Source organism: Microcebus murinus, chromosome 12 (genome assembly GCF_040939455.1).
Source record: "Microcebus murinus isolate Inina chromosome 12, M.murinus_Inina_mat1.0, whole genome shotgun sequence".
NCBI lineage: Eukaryota > Metazoa > Chordata > Mammalia > Primates > Cheirogaleidae > Microcebus > Microcebus murinus.
In genome coordinates this window covers 90,839,876-90,856,499 of record NC_134115.1, presented here as the reverse complement: position 1 = coordinate 90,856,499, position 16,624 = coordinate 90,839,876, and the positions used below count along the sequence as shown (strand labels likewise).

Sequence of the window (16,624 nt, the reverse complement as noted above, 5' to 3'; positions counted from 1 at the left end):
TTTGATAATGGCTATGTTATTATAAGACAAAGTAGATTTTAAGTCAAAAGGTAACACGATAAAGAAGTTCAGTATATATTGATAAAAGGTTTCATTTATCAAGAAGATACGATTGTAAACATATACATACCTAATAACCGCAAAATACATAAAGTGAAAATCGACATAATTGAGACATACACAAAGACCTTAATATTTAGCTTTCCACAAGGGACAGAACAACCAGATGGAAGATCTATAAGGAGGCAAAGAACTTGGACGCTATAAACCAATTAGACAAAGCAGACACATATAGAACACTTAAACTAGCAACAGCAGAATACACATTCTTCTCCACTCATGGAACATTCTCCGCGATAGACTATACTTTAGACCATAAAATAAGTCCTTTTTTTTTGAGACAGTCTCACTCTGTTGCCTGGGCTAGAGTGCTGTGGCGTCAGCCTAGCTCACAGCAACCTCAGACTCCTGGGCTCAAGCAGTCCTCCTGCCTCAGCCTCCCGAGTAGCTGGGACTACAGGCGTGCGCCACCATGCCCGGCTAATTTTTTCTATGTTTAGCATAGACGGAGTCTCACTCTAGTTCAAGCTGGTCTCGAACTCCCGACCTCAAGTGATTCTCCTGCCTCAGCCTCCCAGAGTGCTAGGATTACAGACGTGAACCACCACACCTGGCCATAAAGCAAGTCTTAATAAATTTTAAAAGATTGAAAACATAGTAGTTGTATTTTTCCAACCACAATGGGATGGAATCAGAAATCGACAGCAGAAGGAAAATTGTAATATTCATGAATATGGGGAAATTAACACACTCTTAAACAATGGGTCAAAAAAAGTCACAGGGAAAATTAGAAGATAGCTTGAGGACATGAAAACAATAACACAGCACACCCAAACTTACCAGCATACAGTGAAATCAAGAGCAGTCTTGGAGATTTGTAGCTGCAACACCTATGTCAAAAAAACAGAAAGATCTCAAATCGACAACCTAACTGTGCAACTTAAGGAACTAGAAGAAGAGCAATCTAAACCTAAAGCTAACAGAAGGAAGGAAATAATAAAGATTATGGCAGAGATAAACAACATAGAGAACAGAAAGCAATAGAAAAAATCAGCAAAACCAAAAGTGGGTTCTTTGAAATGATCAACAAAACTGACAAACCTCTCGCTAGACTAAGAAAAAAGAAGAGAATCGTCACTAAAGTTTGAAATGAAAGTGAGAACCAACTTCACAGAAATAAAAAGGGTTATAAGACTACTATGCGCCGTTACTTGGCACAACATACAATGGAATATTACTCAGCCAGGAAAAGGCATGGGGTGCTGATACACGCTACAACTGCATGAACCTTGAAAGTGTTTAATTCTGCTTATAAGAAACATCTGGAATAAGAAAATTCATGGAAACAGAAAATAGCCTAGAGGTCACCAGCAGCTACAAAAATGAGTTATAGTCAAATGGTTACAGAGTTTCTGTTTGGGGTGATTAAAAAGTTTTGGAAATAGACAGTGCTGATGGTTGCACAACAGTGAATGCAGCTAACGCCACTTCATTCTACTCTTAAAAATAGTTAAATTAGCATAAGTTATATATATATATATTTTTTTTTTTTTTAACCGCAATTCTTAAAAAATAACATTTGCAAGGACCGTTTCCTGACCTAAGTTGGTGGCTGCCTTTCTGCAGCTCTGGGGGAAGAGGAACATCTTCCACTTGTCTTACTGGGGTTTCTTTTGACCACCAATGAGGAACTTGCAGATTTCAAGTTCAAACCCTGACACTCAGTCAGCACTAGGGGAAATTATAAACAAATAAATGCACACCGTGGAGAGGAAGAGGATTAGCCAGTGGCGAGGCAGGACTTTGCCCCTCTACCCCTTCCCCTTAGGCTGGAATCCTAGAGTCCTTGCTCCTGACCCCACACTTCCTTTGCCTGCTCACCCTGTGTCTAGGGAAAGATTTGTGATGCCGCGTTTAAGGCTGAGTGGGCCTCCTTCCATAAGCAGTCCTGCCGCCTATGAACACAGCCCCTTGTATGATTGATTTCACCCAGAAGAGCCCCAAAGCCCCCCAACCCCTCTGCTGGGCACACCGCGGCCCCTCACCCTGGCCGGGGCCTCAGGAATGCCGGTGAGTGCTGGTTTGCCGGGATGAGGGTGCGGAGCCCTGCCAGGGGAAGACCCCTCCCCAGTCTCCCTTGACGGCCGTGGTGAAGCCTCGGGCTGCGTGGGTCTGAGGCCCCCGTCTCGGGAGGTCATCGGCTTACAGGGCGTGTTGGTACCAACTTGTGTTTTGTTTTGTTTGAAACAAAGTCTCACTTTGTTGTCCAGGCTAGAGTGAGTGCCGTGGCGTCAGCCTCGCTCACAGCAACCTCAAACTCCTGGGCTCAAGTGATCCTCCTGCCTCAGCCTCCCGAGTAGCTGGGACTACAGGCATGCGCCACCATGCCCGGCTAATTTTTTCTGTATATATTAGTTGGCCAATTAATTTCTTTCTATTTAGAGTAGAGATGGGGTCTCGCTCTTGCTCAGGCTGGTTTCAAACTCCTGACCCCGAGCAATCCACCCGCCTCGGCCTCCCAGAGTGCTAGGATTACAGGCGTGAGCCACCGCGCCCGGCCCCAACTTGTTCTAGGAGGTAGCTGGGCCCTGAGCCCCTGGAGCTTGCAGGCCCTGGAGTGAGTGTGTTCCCCGCCCACAGCCTGGGCTCTGGTTCTGTCATGGTGGGGAGTTACAGCGGCATGGGGGCGGCGGACGAGGCCACCGAGAGTGATGGTCCACGGGCACACAAGGCCACAGCCTGGCCAACAAAGTGCTGAGAGACGTCCTGCCTGGGTGGCAAACACCCCCGGCCCTGAGCTCACCCAGTGCCCTTCCGGGCTCTCTGTCCCGGACAGAGGACAGCACCTGGCCGGCAGGAGCCTGGACAACCTCCAGCCTCCCCTTGTGGGTTTTCTCGACTTCGTCCCCTGGCACGGTCTGTAAAGGCCAGAGCCAGGCGGACGGGCTCACCGTCCGGTCACCTCTGAAAGGCCCCACCTCTCCACACTGCCGCGCTGGGAATCGGAGATCAACAAGAGTGCGGCGGGGGACGTGTTCTGACCACGGCAGAGCCCCGGGTGCAGCCCGGAGGCTGAGCACACACTCGGAACCTACAGCCCATGCCTGCCGACGTGGCCCAGCCGTCCGGGGGCGTGACTTAGTGAATGGCAGGTAGGTGCGACTGTGCGTCCCCCCAGCAACGGAGAGTGCCCATTCCCGGGGCTGGCCGGGGCCCGGAAGAGAAAGCCGGTTCCTCCCGCAGTGCCGTGGGGTGGGGGGGCCCTGAGGGCAGCCCCAGCAGACGGAAACACTTCATAAGCCTTGCGGGTCCCGGTGCAGCAGAGGAAGGGACACGTTATGGCAACCTTGGGGTTCCGTTGCCCGAGAGAACAGGGACAGTCACCAGGAGAGGCCCCCGTGGCAGGGAGGCTGTGGCTCAGTCTTTGACGGGGAGCTCCCTCTCTCCACCTGAGACCCCTTGACCAAACCAGGAAGCCCAGGGCGGCCAGAGTGGTCACAGGCCAGCCAGGTGTCCCCTGCTCCTCGGGGACGGGGTCTGGCCCGGTCAGCTCTGCTGTGCAGGGCGGAGAGAGTGGCCCACTGGCCCTCTGGGGCTGCTCTCCTACCACGCAGCCCAGGCTGAGCTGCTAAGGACTCTGGAAGCTTCTGTCTCGTCTCTGATCCCGCCCCACCAGACCAGGACTATAGAGAAGGCGGGTGGGGAGGGGTGAGAGGCCTGGATATTGCTCTGAGCTGGGGCTTTGGAGGCACAGACCTAGGTTTCAGTCCTTGCTCTGGGTGACCTTGGGAACGTGACCCCCTCTCAGGGCCTCGTTTCTCCGTGAAGATCCATAAATGTCTAAGATGGGGGTGTTCACAGTGCCCCCCCCACACACAGGCCCCGGCAAGGTCAGGCTGGTGCGGTGCCCGGGCACAGGCCTCACAGAGCTGGGGACAGCCCTGACTCTGACCTCTGCCCCCTGCCACACTGACCCCACCAGAGCCGTTGGGCACCACCCAGGGGCCCGGGACCCGGCGCCCTGCACCCTCAGCGTCCTCCGCCGTCTCTGACCTGGAGTGATGCGCTATTCCCTGTCTGACTGGGATCCGGCTGGAGGAGCTGACTCAGTCCCCTCCCAGCTGGGTCCCTGGACCCCCGTTGGAACACGGGCGCCACTCCCTGCACCCCAGAGGACTTGGGCGAGGCGGGCTACACCAGTCGGGGGGCCTCTGCCCACCAGAGTCCCGCTCTGCCTGACTGTGGCCCCCGCCCTGCCACCGTCTGGGGGCCGCCAGCAGCCTGGGGCGCAGGTCACTTCAGGCTTGGACGTGAGTGACCGTGCTGGGATCCCAGTCCTGGCTCTGCCACTGAGCTTCTCTGGACCTGCCTCCCCGTCTCTCAGACTCCGGCAGTGCTGTCTGCTCCCTGGAGCTCGGGGACCGACCGAGGTGATGGGGCGGCGCTTGGGCCCAGCACCAGGTGCCATGGGGACAGCTGAGGGCCCCGCCTCCCTCCAGCTCCGTCTTGGGAGCAAGAAAGACGCCAGACGGACATAGATGAGGTTTTATTGAGGAAGAGCTGGGGGGGGGGTGTGCCTGGGGTCCGGCCCTGCGGTCTCTTGGGGACGAGGCTCTTGGGATACTAGAAGCCAATGACTGTGGGCATCTGAGCCTCCTCGGAGTCATCAGTTGGGGGGGCGGGGGCGGCCTCGGAGTCACCCGTAGGGGGGGCGGTGGCGGCCTCGGAGTCACCCGTAGGGGGGGCGGGGGCGGCCTCGGAGTCACCCGTAGGGGGGGCGGGGGCGGCCTCGGAGTCACTGGTGGGGGGCTCGGGGGCGGCCCCATCGCCGGCCACTGTGGGCAGCGCCTGGTAGGTGAGGGTCCAGTACCGCAGGTAGCTGGTCCTCAGGTGCCGCTTCATGGAGCTGCCATCGATCTTCTTGGTGATCTCCAGGTAGTTGCCGTTTTCCGGGGAGTAGGGCTCCCAGTGTGTGGGCACAGCCGAGTTGCCCATGTTGGGGTCCCTGCAGAGTGAGAGGAGGCTGCAGCCCCACACCCCCAGCCCAGCCCTGCCCCCTCTGCGCTGGCACGGGGCACCGCGGCCCTCGCCAGGAGCGGCCCAGGCGTGGCTCTCGTCCTCACAGGCGGCAGGGACCCTGCGGCTCGGGGAGGCTAAGGGACAGGTGCGCAGTCTCGCAGCTGGCAGGCGACGGAACAGGGACTGGAACCCAGGCCTCAGTCCCTAATGGCAGGAGGCCCTCGGCCCTGGGCTTGACCCCACGCCTTACCCAGTTTTGGCAAAGTTGGTCCAGTAGGCGATCATGGCCTTGGAGACAGTCCTGTCTTGGGGCCGGTAGCCCAGAGGGGTGGCAAAGGGCTTCCCGAAGACGTACTGGATGTCATCGGCGTGGTCGGCCCCCACCCAGTTGGGGTAGACAGGCATCCGGGAGGGATGGGAAAACAGGTAGGTGTAGGTCTTGGCGCTCCTGGAGGGCGGGGACAGACCCGCCCAAGTAGGCAGGGTGCTCACCTGGGGCTGCCCAGCCCAGAGAGGGACCCTGGAGGGAGCCGGCGGTGGGCACGGGGAGGGGAGGGTCTGGGAACTCCCACAGACTCACGGGGAGGCTGGGATTCTCTCTCGCCTGGGGGAGAGAAAGCTCCAGGCCAAATTTATGCATTTGCGGGTCCTACGATTTCAATTGTATTTACACCTCACCTCTGTAAAATGCTCTGAGGCGTCTTCCGCCTGTAATTCAGTATCAAGAAGGACATTTGTTTCCTCCAAGTGAACTTGCATTCTTCAATTGATTGCACAAGGTATATGCCCCCAGCTGTTTCCCTTTTCACCTTGACTGGCAGGTAGCTCAGAGCTAAATTTATTTGCTTAGTTGCTGCAAAGCCTTCATCCTATATCCTCTAGGTATACTTTTATCTTCCTATCTTTTTTTTTTTTTTTTTTTTTTTTTTTGAGCCAGAGTCTCACTTTGTTGCCCAGGCTAGAGTGAGTGCCGTGGCGTCAGCCTAGCTCACAGCAACCTCAAACTCCTGGGCTCAAGCAATCCTCCTGCCTCAGCCTCCCAAGTAGCTGGGACTACAGGCATGTGCCACCATGCCCAGCTCATTTTTTTCTATATATATTAGTTGGCCAATTAATTTCTTTGTATTTATAATAGAGATGGGGGGGTCTCGCTCTTGCTCAGGCTGGTTTCGAACTCCTGACCTCGAGCAATCCGCCCACCTCAGCCTCCCAGAGTGCTAGGATTACAGGCGTGAGCCACCACGCCTGGCCTTATCTTCCTATCTTTTAAGTATTCCTTACTTATCTTTTTAATTTTAATTGGCTGTTATTATATGGAGGTCTTTTTTTTTTTTTTTTTTTTTTTTTTTTGAGACAGAGTCTCACTTTGTTGCCCAGGCTAGAGTGAGTGCCGTGGCGTCAGCCTAGCTCACAGCAACCTCAAACTCCTGGGCTTGAGTGATCCTTCTGCCTCAGCCTCCCGAGTAGCTGGGACTACAGGCATGCGCCACCATGCCCGGCTAATTTTTTACATATATATATCAGTTGGCCAATTAATTTCTTTCTATTTATAGTAGAGACGGGGTCTCGCTCTTGCTCAGGCTGGTTTTGAACTCCTGACCTTGAGCAATCCGCCTGCCTCGGCCTCCCAAGAGCTAGGATTACAGGCGTGAGCCACAGCGCCCGGCCTATATGGAGGTCTTTAATGTGGGTTATGGGCTTAAATTATTTTGCAAGTCGCCAAAAGGGAGGCCCGTAAGAGTCACTGAACCGAGGCCGTCACCCAATGTCCTCTCTGTCTACACAGCACGAGAAGTGGAAGGTAGACTCAAGAACTCCGGTGGGAAAGACTAAGGGCACGGAGCCAGGCAGGGCAGAGGGGCGTGGGCGGGTGGCAGGGGGGGAGAGGCCCTCGGGGGTCTTGCCAGGCCTCAGCAAAGTGGATCGCGCAGGCACGGGTGGGGACTCTAGCACCACCTTCCCGGGCGCCCGGCCACAGTGAGCTGCCCACAGCAAGGCCACAGCCAGAAGCTGCCACAACCCAGGCGACCCCCCGGGGCGCTGCCCGCTGCCCGGATCCTCACTTGGCGTTGGCGCTGTGCTGGGCCAGGGCGATCTCCGTGGGCACCAGGAAGAGGATATCAGTCTCGAAGTCCACCACGGTCTTCTTCCTGGTCTCCTGGGACGAGTCCCGGGCCCAGGACTCCGTGTAGACATCAAAGGCGGACTTGGCCCCTGTGAGCCCCTTGGTGATGGTGAGCCCGCTGACCAGCTTGTAGAAGGCCTCACTGCGGGGACCACATGGGCACTGACACTCCCCCTGCTCCAGTGGGAAGGTGTCTGCCCACCCCCGCCAGCCGGTGTGAACGTCCCTGATCCCAACCTCCCCGCCCCCGCCCCCGCTCCCCGCTCCCGCTAATGCCTGCGGCCTCCGGGCTGCCCCCCAGGCCGAGCCCTTCCCAGCAGCCCCCCAGCACGCATCGCCCCGGGTGCCTTGCCCCCTGCTCACTCCGTGACATCCTTGTTCTTGGTGTTGATGACGGGCATGTCGATGCCGGCAAAGATGTGGCCGTCCATGTTGTTGGTGCCCGCTATGTAGTCGATGTCGGCGGCGTTGGCGTACAGGTTGACGGGGTCGTCGGGGATGAAGTCTCCGTCGATGACGGGGGTGAAGCCCAGGTAGTGCAGCATGGGGTCTGCGGGGAGAGCCAGCAGGTCCCTGCACCGCCCAGCGTCCACCTGACCCTCCCGGGCTGCGGGTGGAGACCCCTGCCTTCTTTGACCTAGACCAGGCTTTCTGGGCCCGGGCGCTGCGCAGGACAGGCAGGATGGCCCTGCCCTGGGGCGTCCTGAGCAGCGTCCCTGGCCTTGACCCGCTCGCTGCCAGGAGCACCCTCTCCCCAGTCGGTGACGACCACCGGAGTCTCCAGACTTCGCCACGAGCCCCCAGGCCGGGAGCCACTGGTCTGGGAGCCAGGTCTGTCTCTGGCTGCGGTCTCACCCTCCCGGCCCTCCCTCTCTTCTCACGGGACTGAAGTCAGGAAGGAGGAAGACCCAGAAGCAATTGAGGGGGACCAACGGGGAGGGGGTGCCCTCTCTCGGGGCTGGTCCAGTCCGGTAGCGGAAGACCGTGCAAGGCCTGCGCTGCCCTCCTGCCCCTGAACTGGCCGCGGAGGGCCAGGCTGGCCGGGGGCAGCGGTGCGATGGCTGTCATTAGGCACAGCCCCATCTTCCAGTGGGCGGGAATCTTGCCCAGCAGGTGTTCGTCTTGCCTGCGCACCCAGGCCGGTTCAAGGTGGGCGGAGAAGCAGGTGGCGGCCTGCGCTGCCTTAGGACGGGCAGAGGGAGCTGCCGCCTGCCAGCCGACACTCAGGCGTCTGTGGACGGCCCCAAGCCTTCCCGGGTATGGAACGGTGGAGCCGGAAGGGCCAAACGCTACCGCGGGTGTCCCGTAAATGTTTGCCGAGTGAATGAAGGAACGGCAGCGCGGCACACGGGCTCTGGGTCTGGGGTCTGCGGATCTCCCCGGATTCTCTGCTGCTTACTGCGCAGTGCGCACGGTTGGGGGAGGGGGCCAGGTGCTCATCAGCTCCCGAAGGGAGGGAGGCGTCCGTGACTCGGGGAGGATAGGAAGAAAGAATGCCCCCCACTTACGGCCGAGGCCACTGGGGCCTGTCGGGGGCTGGCCAAGAGCTACCTGGGGATGCCAGCAAGAGGGCGACAGTGCCCGGCCTGAGCCCCGAGACCCCACGCACGCACTGCCCGCAGCGCCCACTCACACTCCAGGCCCGTCAGGGGCATCTTGTAGGCCAGCGTCAGGGCTCGGGGGTCAGTGACCTTCAGGCACTTGGCCATCCTGGTGGTGTTGTCCACGGGGCAGCCCACCTTCTCAGCGATCTGGGGCGGGCAAGGCGGGGAGGTAGGTGAGGCTGGTGCTCAGGCGCAGGGCGATGTGGGGCCAGGAGGGGTGCAGGGCGGCCAACGGAAATGAGGAAGACCCCTGCCCGCCCGCCCACCCTCTGCCACTTACCTTTGTGGCCCAGAAGAGTGGATTCTTCTGGATGACCCAGGGGCTCAGCGCCACACCGCTCTGGCTGATGGCTCGCCGGATGAGGCCCTTGTTGTAGGGGGAGAGGGTCTGCGACACCCAGAAGTCCCGTCACTACGGCTGCAGCCCACCCTGCCCACCCCGGGCTCGGCCCAGCACACCCCAACAGCTGAGCTCCAGCCCCACCCACCGGCCCCCTCCCGGACCCCGGGGCAGGCCGTCCCTCCAGGGGTCCCCAGACCTGCAGAGAGACGCTGGCGCCTCCAGCCGACTCCCCAAAGATGGTGATGCTTTTGGGGTCCCCGCCAAAGGCCGCAATATTCCTCTTCACCCAGGCGATGGCCATGTGCTGATCCCGGAGGCCATAGTTACCTGGGGGCAGGGCGGGGGGAGGGGCCTTCATCCGGGACCCTCCGTGGGGGGGGCCAGAGATGAGCAGCGCAGGGGCCTGCACGCAGCAGGTGCCGGTCGGCGTGGGAGGGGCGGACGGTCTCAACAGCGGGGACACCCCCTCGGAGCCCAGGATGGCGGGTGGCAGGTCCCCAGGGTGTGGAGGGGCTGGGGTCGGGGCAGGGCAGGGAGCAGGAGGCCGGGCCCCCGAGTGTCCCCTCCCTGCCGCAGTCCCTCCTGTCCTCTGCGCCCTGCGGCGTCTGTGCCTCCTGCTGTGTCTCTCGCCTCGGCGTGTCCTTCTCTGTCTCTCACTGTCCCTGCCCTCCTGGCCTCTCTCTGAGCCTCGGTCTGTCCACCGCTCCTCCGTCCCGCAGCCCCTCTGGTTTCTCAGCGGCCGAGGGGCTCCTGTGTACCCACGACTCAACTCCAGCTTCCGGGCCTTTCTGAGGGGCTGTCAGGAGTTGTTTGGGGCCCGGGGCCGAGGGGCGTCCCATGCTGGGCTCAGCACTCTCGGGGTCCGGACGCCGGCTGTGCCCCCCAGTGCCAAGGTTGCCACGCACCTGGCAGGCTGGCGTCCCCGGTGCTGAGGAAGCCGAGGGGGCCGACGCGGTAGTTGAAGGTGACCACGATGACGTTGCCGCGCGTGGCGATCTCCTCCCCGTCGTACAGGTAGTTGTTGCGGAAGTTGGCCCCGTGGCCGGCCCCCATGAGGAAGGCGCCTCCGTAGATCCAGATCATGACGGGCAGGTCCCGGGAGACTGCGACAGGGTAGCGGCCGGTGACCCCTGACACCTTCTCCAGCCTTCTCCTGAGCAGCAGGTGCCCCCAACCCCGCGGGGCCGCGGCTGGCGGGGGAGGGACACTCGGGTGCAGCCCTGCTCGGGCTGGGGGACCACCAGTGGGAGCCCCTCCCCTCTCTGAGGATTTCAGGCAAGTTCAGCCTCGAAGCCTGAGACACAGCCCGGAGCAGGCCCGGGGCTCCAGCTGCCTGGGGGGTTTGCGTGGGAGGTGGGGGGCCAGACCTTGCTTCCTGCCCTGGGGGACCCAGATGTTGAGGTAGAGGCAGTCTTCAGACCCGTAGGTGTCGTCCTGGGTGATAGTGGCCTGCAGGCATCGCTTCTTGAAATCCTTGGCCTTCAGGGTCCCTGCGGGCGGCCCGAGGGGCTGGAGTGAGGGCGGTGGCCAACCGCGCCAGCCCCCGGCTCAGGGCAGGCCCGGCTCCCGCCCGCTCCCACCTTGCCAGCCAGGGTGTGGCTGGGGGTTCTCCAGGGCCTTGGTGGGGGCCGCGAAGGGGATGCCCTTGAAGATGTCCACAGAGTCACCCAAGAGGCCCAGCTTCTTGTTGACGCCTTCCACGAAACCTCCTTCCGTGTACACCGCGCCTAGCTGGGAGTGAGAAGGGCGAGGCCGGCTCAGGCCTGCTTAGCCTCAACGCAGAGGGGGTGACGCGAACGGGCTCCAAAGGGGATAAATCTGCCCCGGAGGCCAAGGCAGGACCCCCTGCCACTCGCCCCTACCCCCGGGGGTGTCTGCTCCCTCAACTACTAGCGTTCCCAGTGGGAATGCCTTCCAAGAGGGGCGTGGAGATTTGGGCTCTGGCTATGGCCGCCTCATTCTGACATTGAGCCTCAGTTTCCCCATTTGTAAGGCACATGACAACAGTGTCTCCCTTGTGGCCTGTTTGCATGAGACGGGAGGCCTGTCCAGCCGCCGGCAGCAGTGGACGCTCGGTGTGCACTGGGCATTTCACACCCAGCCATGAGCTTCCCGAGTCGGGTCCTTCTTTCTCTCTCCCTCCCTGTCTGCCCACACGGAGCCCAGCTGGCTGTGCATGGCGTCGGCGGCCTTATGCTCAAGTCCCTGTGTGCCATGCTGGGAAACACCTCACTGGGGTCCCCCCACCGGGCCACCAGCACTGCCGCTGTGTGCCAAGGCGCCCGCCCTCACGAGGGGCCTGCAGGCTGGCACTCCTCCGCACACCGTCCCTGGCGGGTGGAGCCTCAGAAGCTCTCCTGCTGCTAGTCGCGTGCTGGGAAGCAGCGGTCTGTCCCAGTGCCACCTCGGTGTGTCCCAGGTAAGTGGGGGAGCAGCTCTGGGCAGGTGCGGCGGGGGCAGGTCGCTGCGGCCTGCCTCTCACCTGTGCCGGGCTCGGTGGGAAGCAAGGGCAGCCCCACACCCCCAGGCCAGCGGGGTCCTAGTGGCCCCCTGAAGTCTAGTCTGCCCCTCCCAACCCCCGCACGCTGGGGTGGGAGAGTGGGACAGTTGGAACTGCAGCCAGGAAGCAGCCAGAAGGGACACCTGCCGCCGCCTCAGCCAACACCTGCAAAGCATCTGAGCCTCTCTGTTCCCGCCACGTCCCCCAAAGGGGCAGAGGCCAGCCCTGGGGGACAGCGACGTCGCCTCTCAGTGTCTCCGTGTGATCGAGATGGGCAGCACCCCAGAAACAGCCCGTCCTCGGAAAGTGGCCTCCCCTCGGTGGCAGGAGGAGCCCAGGGCCCCAAGCTCCAGGTTCGAGGGCAGCTCCCGAGGTCCGTAGACGTGGAGAACAGAGCCCGGCTGGGCAGAGGGGCCCCAGGGCCCGAGACAGCAGGTGGGAGAGCAGCGTGGTGAGGGTCCCCTGTGCGAGCCCTGCTGGGGGCGGGGACTGGCCGGGTGTCTCGGTCTCGGCGGGGCGCTGTGCCCCGCACCGTGGAAGGGCAGACTTATAGGTGCCTCGGGGCTCGTGCGGCCTCCTGGCTCTCGCTCTGGAGGGACCCAGCTGCAAGGTAGGTGGGGGTGGACGCCCCCTTGGGAGGAGCAGGAAACCGAGGCCCGCGGGGAGCCAGGGCCCTGGGCTGGGGTCGGCTGGGTCTGCGGTTCCCGTTCAGGAACCGGAAGTGGAGGCCGTGTGACGCTGGGAAAGTGCTTGTCTGTCAGACGGGGACGTTGACCTCGGGCTGCCAGGCAGAGGGCGGTCACAGGGGACGGGGCATGTGACTTCTGGGACAAAATTGGGCTGTGGCTACTGGTAGAGTCGCCAGCCTCAGCAACTTGAAATCCAAAGGGCCTAGTTACATTTGGATTTCAGATAAACGGTGAATAGTTTTTTAGTGTAAGTGGGTTCCAAACATTGTGTGGGACATTCTTACACCAAAACTTATTGGTGGTTTGACCGAAATTCAAGTCTAACCGGGCGCCAGAGTGAAAGGGAACACAATGCACGCAGGAACCACGGCTGGGATTGGTGTGGGTCCTCCTCGGGCCGTGACTCCGTCTGTCTTCCCTGCTCCAGGCCCTGTCCCCACAGCGACCAGACCTGGTCCCGTGGGGTGGGGTGGGGGGGCCCTGCCCCGTGCCGGCTCCCGCTTACCTTCGCGGCGCCCGCCGCCGCCCAGCAGCAGGCGAGGCCCAGGACGAGCAGCTGCAGGTGCGCCATGGCGTGGGTCTGCCTCCGGGTGCCCTCCCTGCACGCCTGGGGCATTTATGGAGCTGGAGCCAAGGTCACATGTGTGTGCTCTGGGACACACGCAAACACACATCAGCGCAGGGATGGCCCGTCTTTCCCAGGGCCGGCTGCTCCCCCAGCGCACCTGTGCAGGTCACTGCCCACCTGGGAGCAGAGGCAGGTGGCACGGGGGGAGGGGGGGCTGCAAGGCTGGGGACTGGCTGGGCTTGGCCCATTTACAAGGGCTTGGGGTGACCCTCAGAGAAACGGGCATGCTTCCTCTCCAGGCCCTGCCTGTCCCCAGCTCAGCAGAAGGAGTTCACAGGGGACGGAGCATGTGACTTCTGGGACGAGAGGGCTGTAGCCACTTACTGGGCACCAGTGTGGCTGGCGCTTGTCATCTCCATGAGCTTTCAGTGAGGGCCACTGCAATCCTGATCGCAGGATGTGGGGAGATGTCACCGTCTGGTGTGCTGAGCACCGGTGGGTAGGACAAGAGGCTCTGGGCAGACACGGAGGGGGCGGTGGTGGCACGGGGGCTCTCGCCCAGCCTTAAGGGCTTCCCTGAGGAAAGAAAGGGCCCAAGCAAAGGCCCTGGGGCCCACAGGTGCAGAGAGAGACAGAGACAGGGAGGGAAGGAGGCAGGGGGGAGGGGAGAAGGGAGGGAAAAGTGAGCACAGAGGTCCGAGATCGTAGCGGAGGAGGCCACTAATGTTTTCTGTGAACATGGGTCACCCTGGTAACCAGAAAAGTTTGAGCAAAGTGAAAGACCCCCATGAACAGTCCTACGATGGTGCCTTTAAGAAGCTCGGGGCGTCTGAGGTCGCCGGGCACAGCAGACACTCGGTGGCCCCACCCACTGTGCAGCGCTTTTCTGTGATGGGGACAGTGGCAGGAGTGGCCCCAGCCCTCCAGTCAATGGCCCCTCTGGCCAGGCGCTGGCAGCCCCTTCCAGACTCGGAGCCTGTGCTGCCTACACGCACCACAGCCCGGCCTACGACACCCCTTCGCGACAGCCAGGGCTGCGCTGACCTACAGCCCCACTGCTGTCCCTCGGTCTGCCAGCACCCAGACCTCCCCTGGGCTGAGTGCGCAGGGGGGGCCGGAGAAGGTGGGGAGGGGTGGGAGGGAGAGGCGAGGGAGAAGGGGCCCTGCAGGTGTGGCCTCCCCACTGCCCAGGAGGACATGCATTTACACCGGCCTTTTGCCCAGTTTAATTCTGAGAACCTGTTCTTAATAAAGGAAGTAGTTGTGAACTGGGGGCGGGAGGATGAGCTTTTGTGCTCAAGGACAGTCACTGCAGCCTTGTTGATAGTGGCTGAGCAGGAAAGGGGAGAGACAAAGAAGGTTGGGGAGGGGGTTGGGGGCAGGGAAAAGGAGGCCTACTTTTTGCTTTGGTTTTGCTTTTTAGCGACAAGGTCTCACCACTATGTTGTCCAGGCTGGTCTCAAACTTCTGGCCTCAAGCAATCCTTCTGCCTCAGCCTCCCAGAGTACTGGGATCGGGCAACTGCACTCCAGCCTGGGCAACACAGCAAGACTCTGTCTCTTGGCCGGGCACAGTGGCTCACGCCTGTAATCCCAGCACTCTGGGAGGCCGAGCCGGGCGGATTGCTCGAAGTCAGGAGTTCGAAACCAGCCTGAGCAAGAGCGAGACCTGATCTCTACTATAAATAGAAAGAAATTAATTGGACAACTAATATATATAGAAAAAATTAGCCGGGCATGGTAGCGCATGCCTGTAGTCCCAGCTACTCGGGAGGCTGAGGCAGGAGGATGGCTTGAGCCCAGGAGATTGAGGTTGCTGTGAGCTAGGCTGACGCCACGGCACTCACTCTAGCCTGGGCAATGAAGTGAGACTCTGTCGCCAAAAAAAAAAAAAAAAAAGAGCCCCCCCCTGTCTCTTAAAAAAAAAAAAAAGCTGCTGTAAATATATATTTGTGTGGACGTAGGTTTCAACTCCTTCAGGTAAATACTAAGGAGTGTGATTGCTGGATCATATGATAGGAGTATGTTTATTTTTTTAAGAAACTGCCGAACTGTCTTCCAAAGCGGCTGTACCATTTTGTATTCCCAACAGCAACGAATGAGAGTTCCGGTTGCTCCACTTCCTCACCAGCATCTGGTGCTGTCAGCTTTCTGGATTTGGGGCATTCTCACGTGTGCAATAGCATCTCAATGCTTTAATTTGTGTCTCCCTGATGACATACGCTTAGGATAGCTTCTTATATGCTTATTTGTGTATCTCTTTGTGTGGCGGCATCTGTTAAGGTCTTTGACCCATTTTGTAATTGGGTTCTCTTATTGTTGAGTTCTAAGACTTCTCTGTATGTTTTGGATAACAGCCCTTTTACCAGGTGTCTTTCGCTAATATTTTCTCCCAGTCCGTGGCGTGTCTTTTCATTCTCTTGATAGTGTCTTTGGCAGAACAGAAATTTTTAATTTTAATGAGGTGCAGCTTATGATTCTTCCACGGATAGTGCCTTTGGTGTTGTGTCTATAAAGTCACCGCCAAATCCAAGGGCATATCTGTGGATTTTCTCTTATGTTACCTTCTGTAAGACAGAAGGTACAGCTTTGTGTTTTACACTTACGTCTGTGGTCCGGTTTGAGTTAATTTTTGCAAGGGGTGTGAGGTCCGTGTCTAGATCCATTTCGTGATGTGGCTGTCCAAGTGCTCCAGCACCACTGACACCCACATTTTGATAACATGGGGTGGCTCTTAGTTTATTTAACAAGGGGCCCCACATGGTCCTGCACAGAGGAGGCGATCAATGAACACTGAGGACTGGATGACTGACCCCACAGGGACCCCAAAGGGGCTAACGTTGTCCGTCCAGTAACAGAAGTCACTGGCTGGCTTCCTGGATGCATTTGTCCAATGTGTCCATTAGTGGATCCTGCTTTTGAGAACTTTCTGGGGCATTAATTTCAACAAAAAAAGATTTGACTGACATGGGAAGTCCCAGGACCTCCTTGGGGCCCTGGGCGCCTGCCCCGGCGTGCCCCCGGCCTCTGCCCTGGGGTGGATTGTGCGGGACCCGCTGCGACCCAGCCCACGGCTCTTCTCTGACTCCTTGGTTCTCACAAAAGGCTGGGACAGGGCAGGCAGTCAAGCACAACTAGGGGCCACGTGTGGCTGTTGCACACCAACTGCCCTATGGTAATTTAGTGGACAAATTTAATCTCAAAGTCCAGACTTGCTGGAGTATCAAAGTTTTAGACTGATTGTTAAGTGATAAAGTAGAAAACTAACTCAAATGATAAAACATCACATAAAACTCTGGCAAATAATTGGTTTTAAAAAATTGTTTTGGGGGGCTGGAAAAAATGTTTTCCGAAGGAAAGTTTCCCTGTGGGGGCAAGTGCACGTGTGTCCACGTCACACAAAGCAGAACTGCAACTCAAAACACAGGGCCAACGCTGCCGCCGCCGCTCCCTGCTGTGTGGCTGGGGCCTGTTGTCTTCACCTCTCTGAATTTAGTATTTCCCTGGTGTCCTCCCACAGGGAAACTATGGATGAGAAGGTCTTGGCACAACAAATACTACAGTCTGTACAGTTCTCTTTATAAGATGCCCTGAAAAGGAACACTTAAACTTTGTTTTCAGGCAAAGACACATCCATTTAAAAGTTGTAGGAGGCCTGAGTATCAGAAAATGGCCTCAACACACAGAGAAAAGTCACTTAAGTGACTTGGAAGCACA

General features: G+C 58.9%; 1 protein-coding gene across 1 annotated transcript; it reads right to left on the bottom strand.

The window, feature by feature from the left end:
• Positions 1–4,600: 4,600 nt before the first annotated feature.
• CEL (carboxyl ester lipase) lies at positions 4,601–13,054 on the bottom strand. Its single transcript, XM_012744061.3, has 11 exons — positions 12,846–13,054; positions 10,732–10,882; positions 10,519–10,641; positions 10,057–10,254; positions 9,348–9,478; positions 9,089–9,196; positions 8,838–8,955; positions 7,568–7,754; positions 7,143–7,346; positions 5,330–5,527; positions 4,601–5,065 (listed from the first exon to the last, which is right to left on the bottom strand). Exons 1-11 carry the CDS (start codon positions 12,954–12,956, stop codon positions 4,684–4,686), a joined length of 1,911 nt encoding a protein of 636 aa, XP_012599515.2. The 5' UTR covers positions 12,957–13,054; the 3' UTR covers positions 4,601–4,683.
• Positions 13,055–16,624: the final 3,570 nt, after the last annotated feature.

Bases quoted from the DNA above. Each gene is read 5' to 3' on its own strand.
- CEL (XM_012744061.3), bottom strand. From the start codon at position 12,956: ATGCCCCAGGCGTGCAGGGAGGGCACCCGGAGGCAGACCCACGCCATG. The intron at 10,883-12,845 runs GTAAGCGGGAGC...TCTCACTCCCAG, and splicing joins CGGCGGCGGGCGCCGCGAAG to CTAGGCGCGGTGTACACGGA. The intron at 10,255-10,518 runs GTCTGGCCCCCC...ACCCTGTCGCAG, and splicing joins CCCCCAGGGCAGGAAGCAAG to TCTCCCGGGACCTGCCCGTC.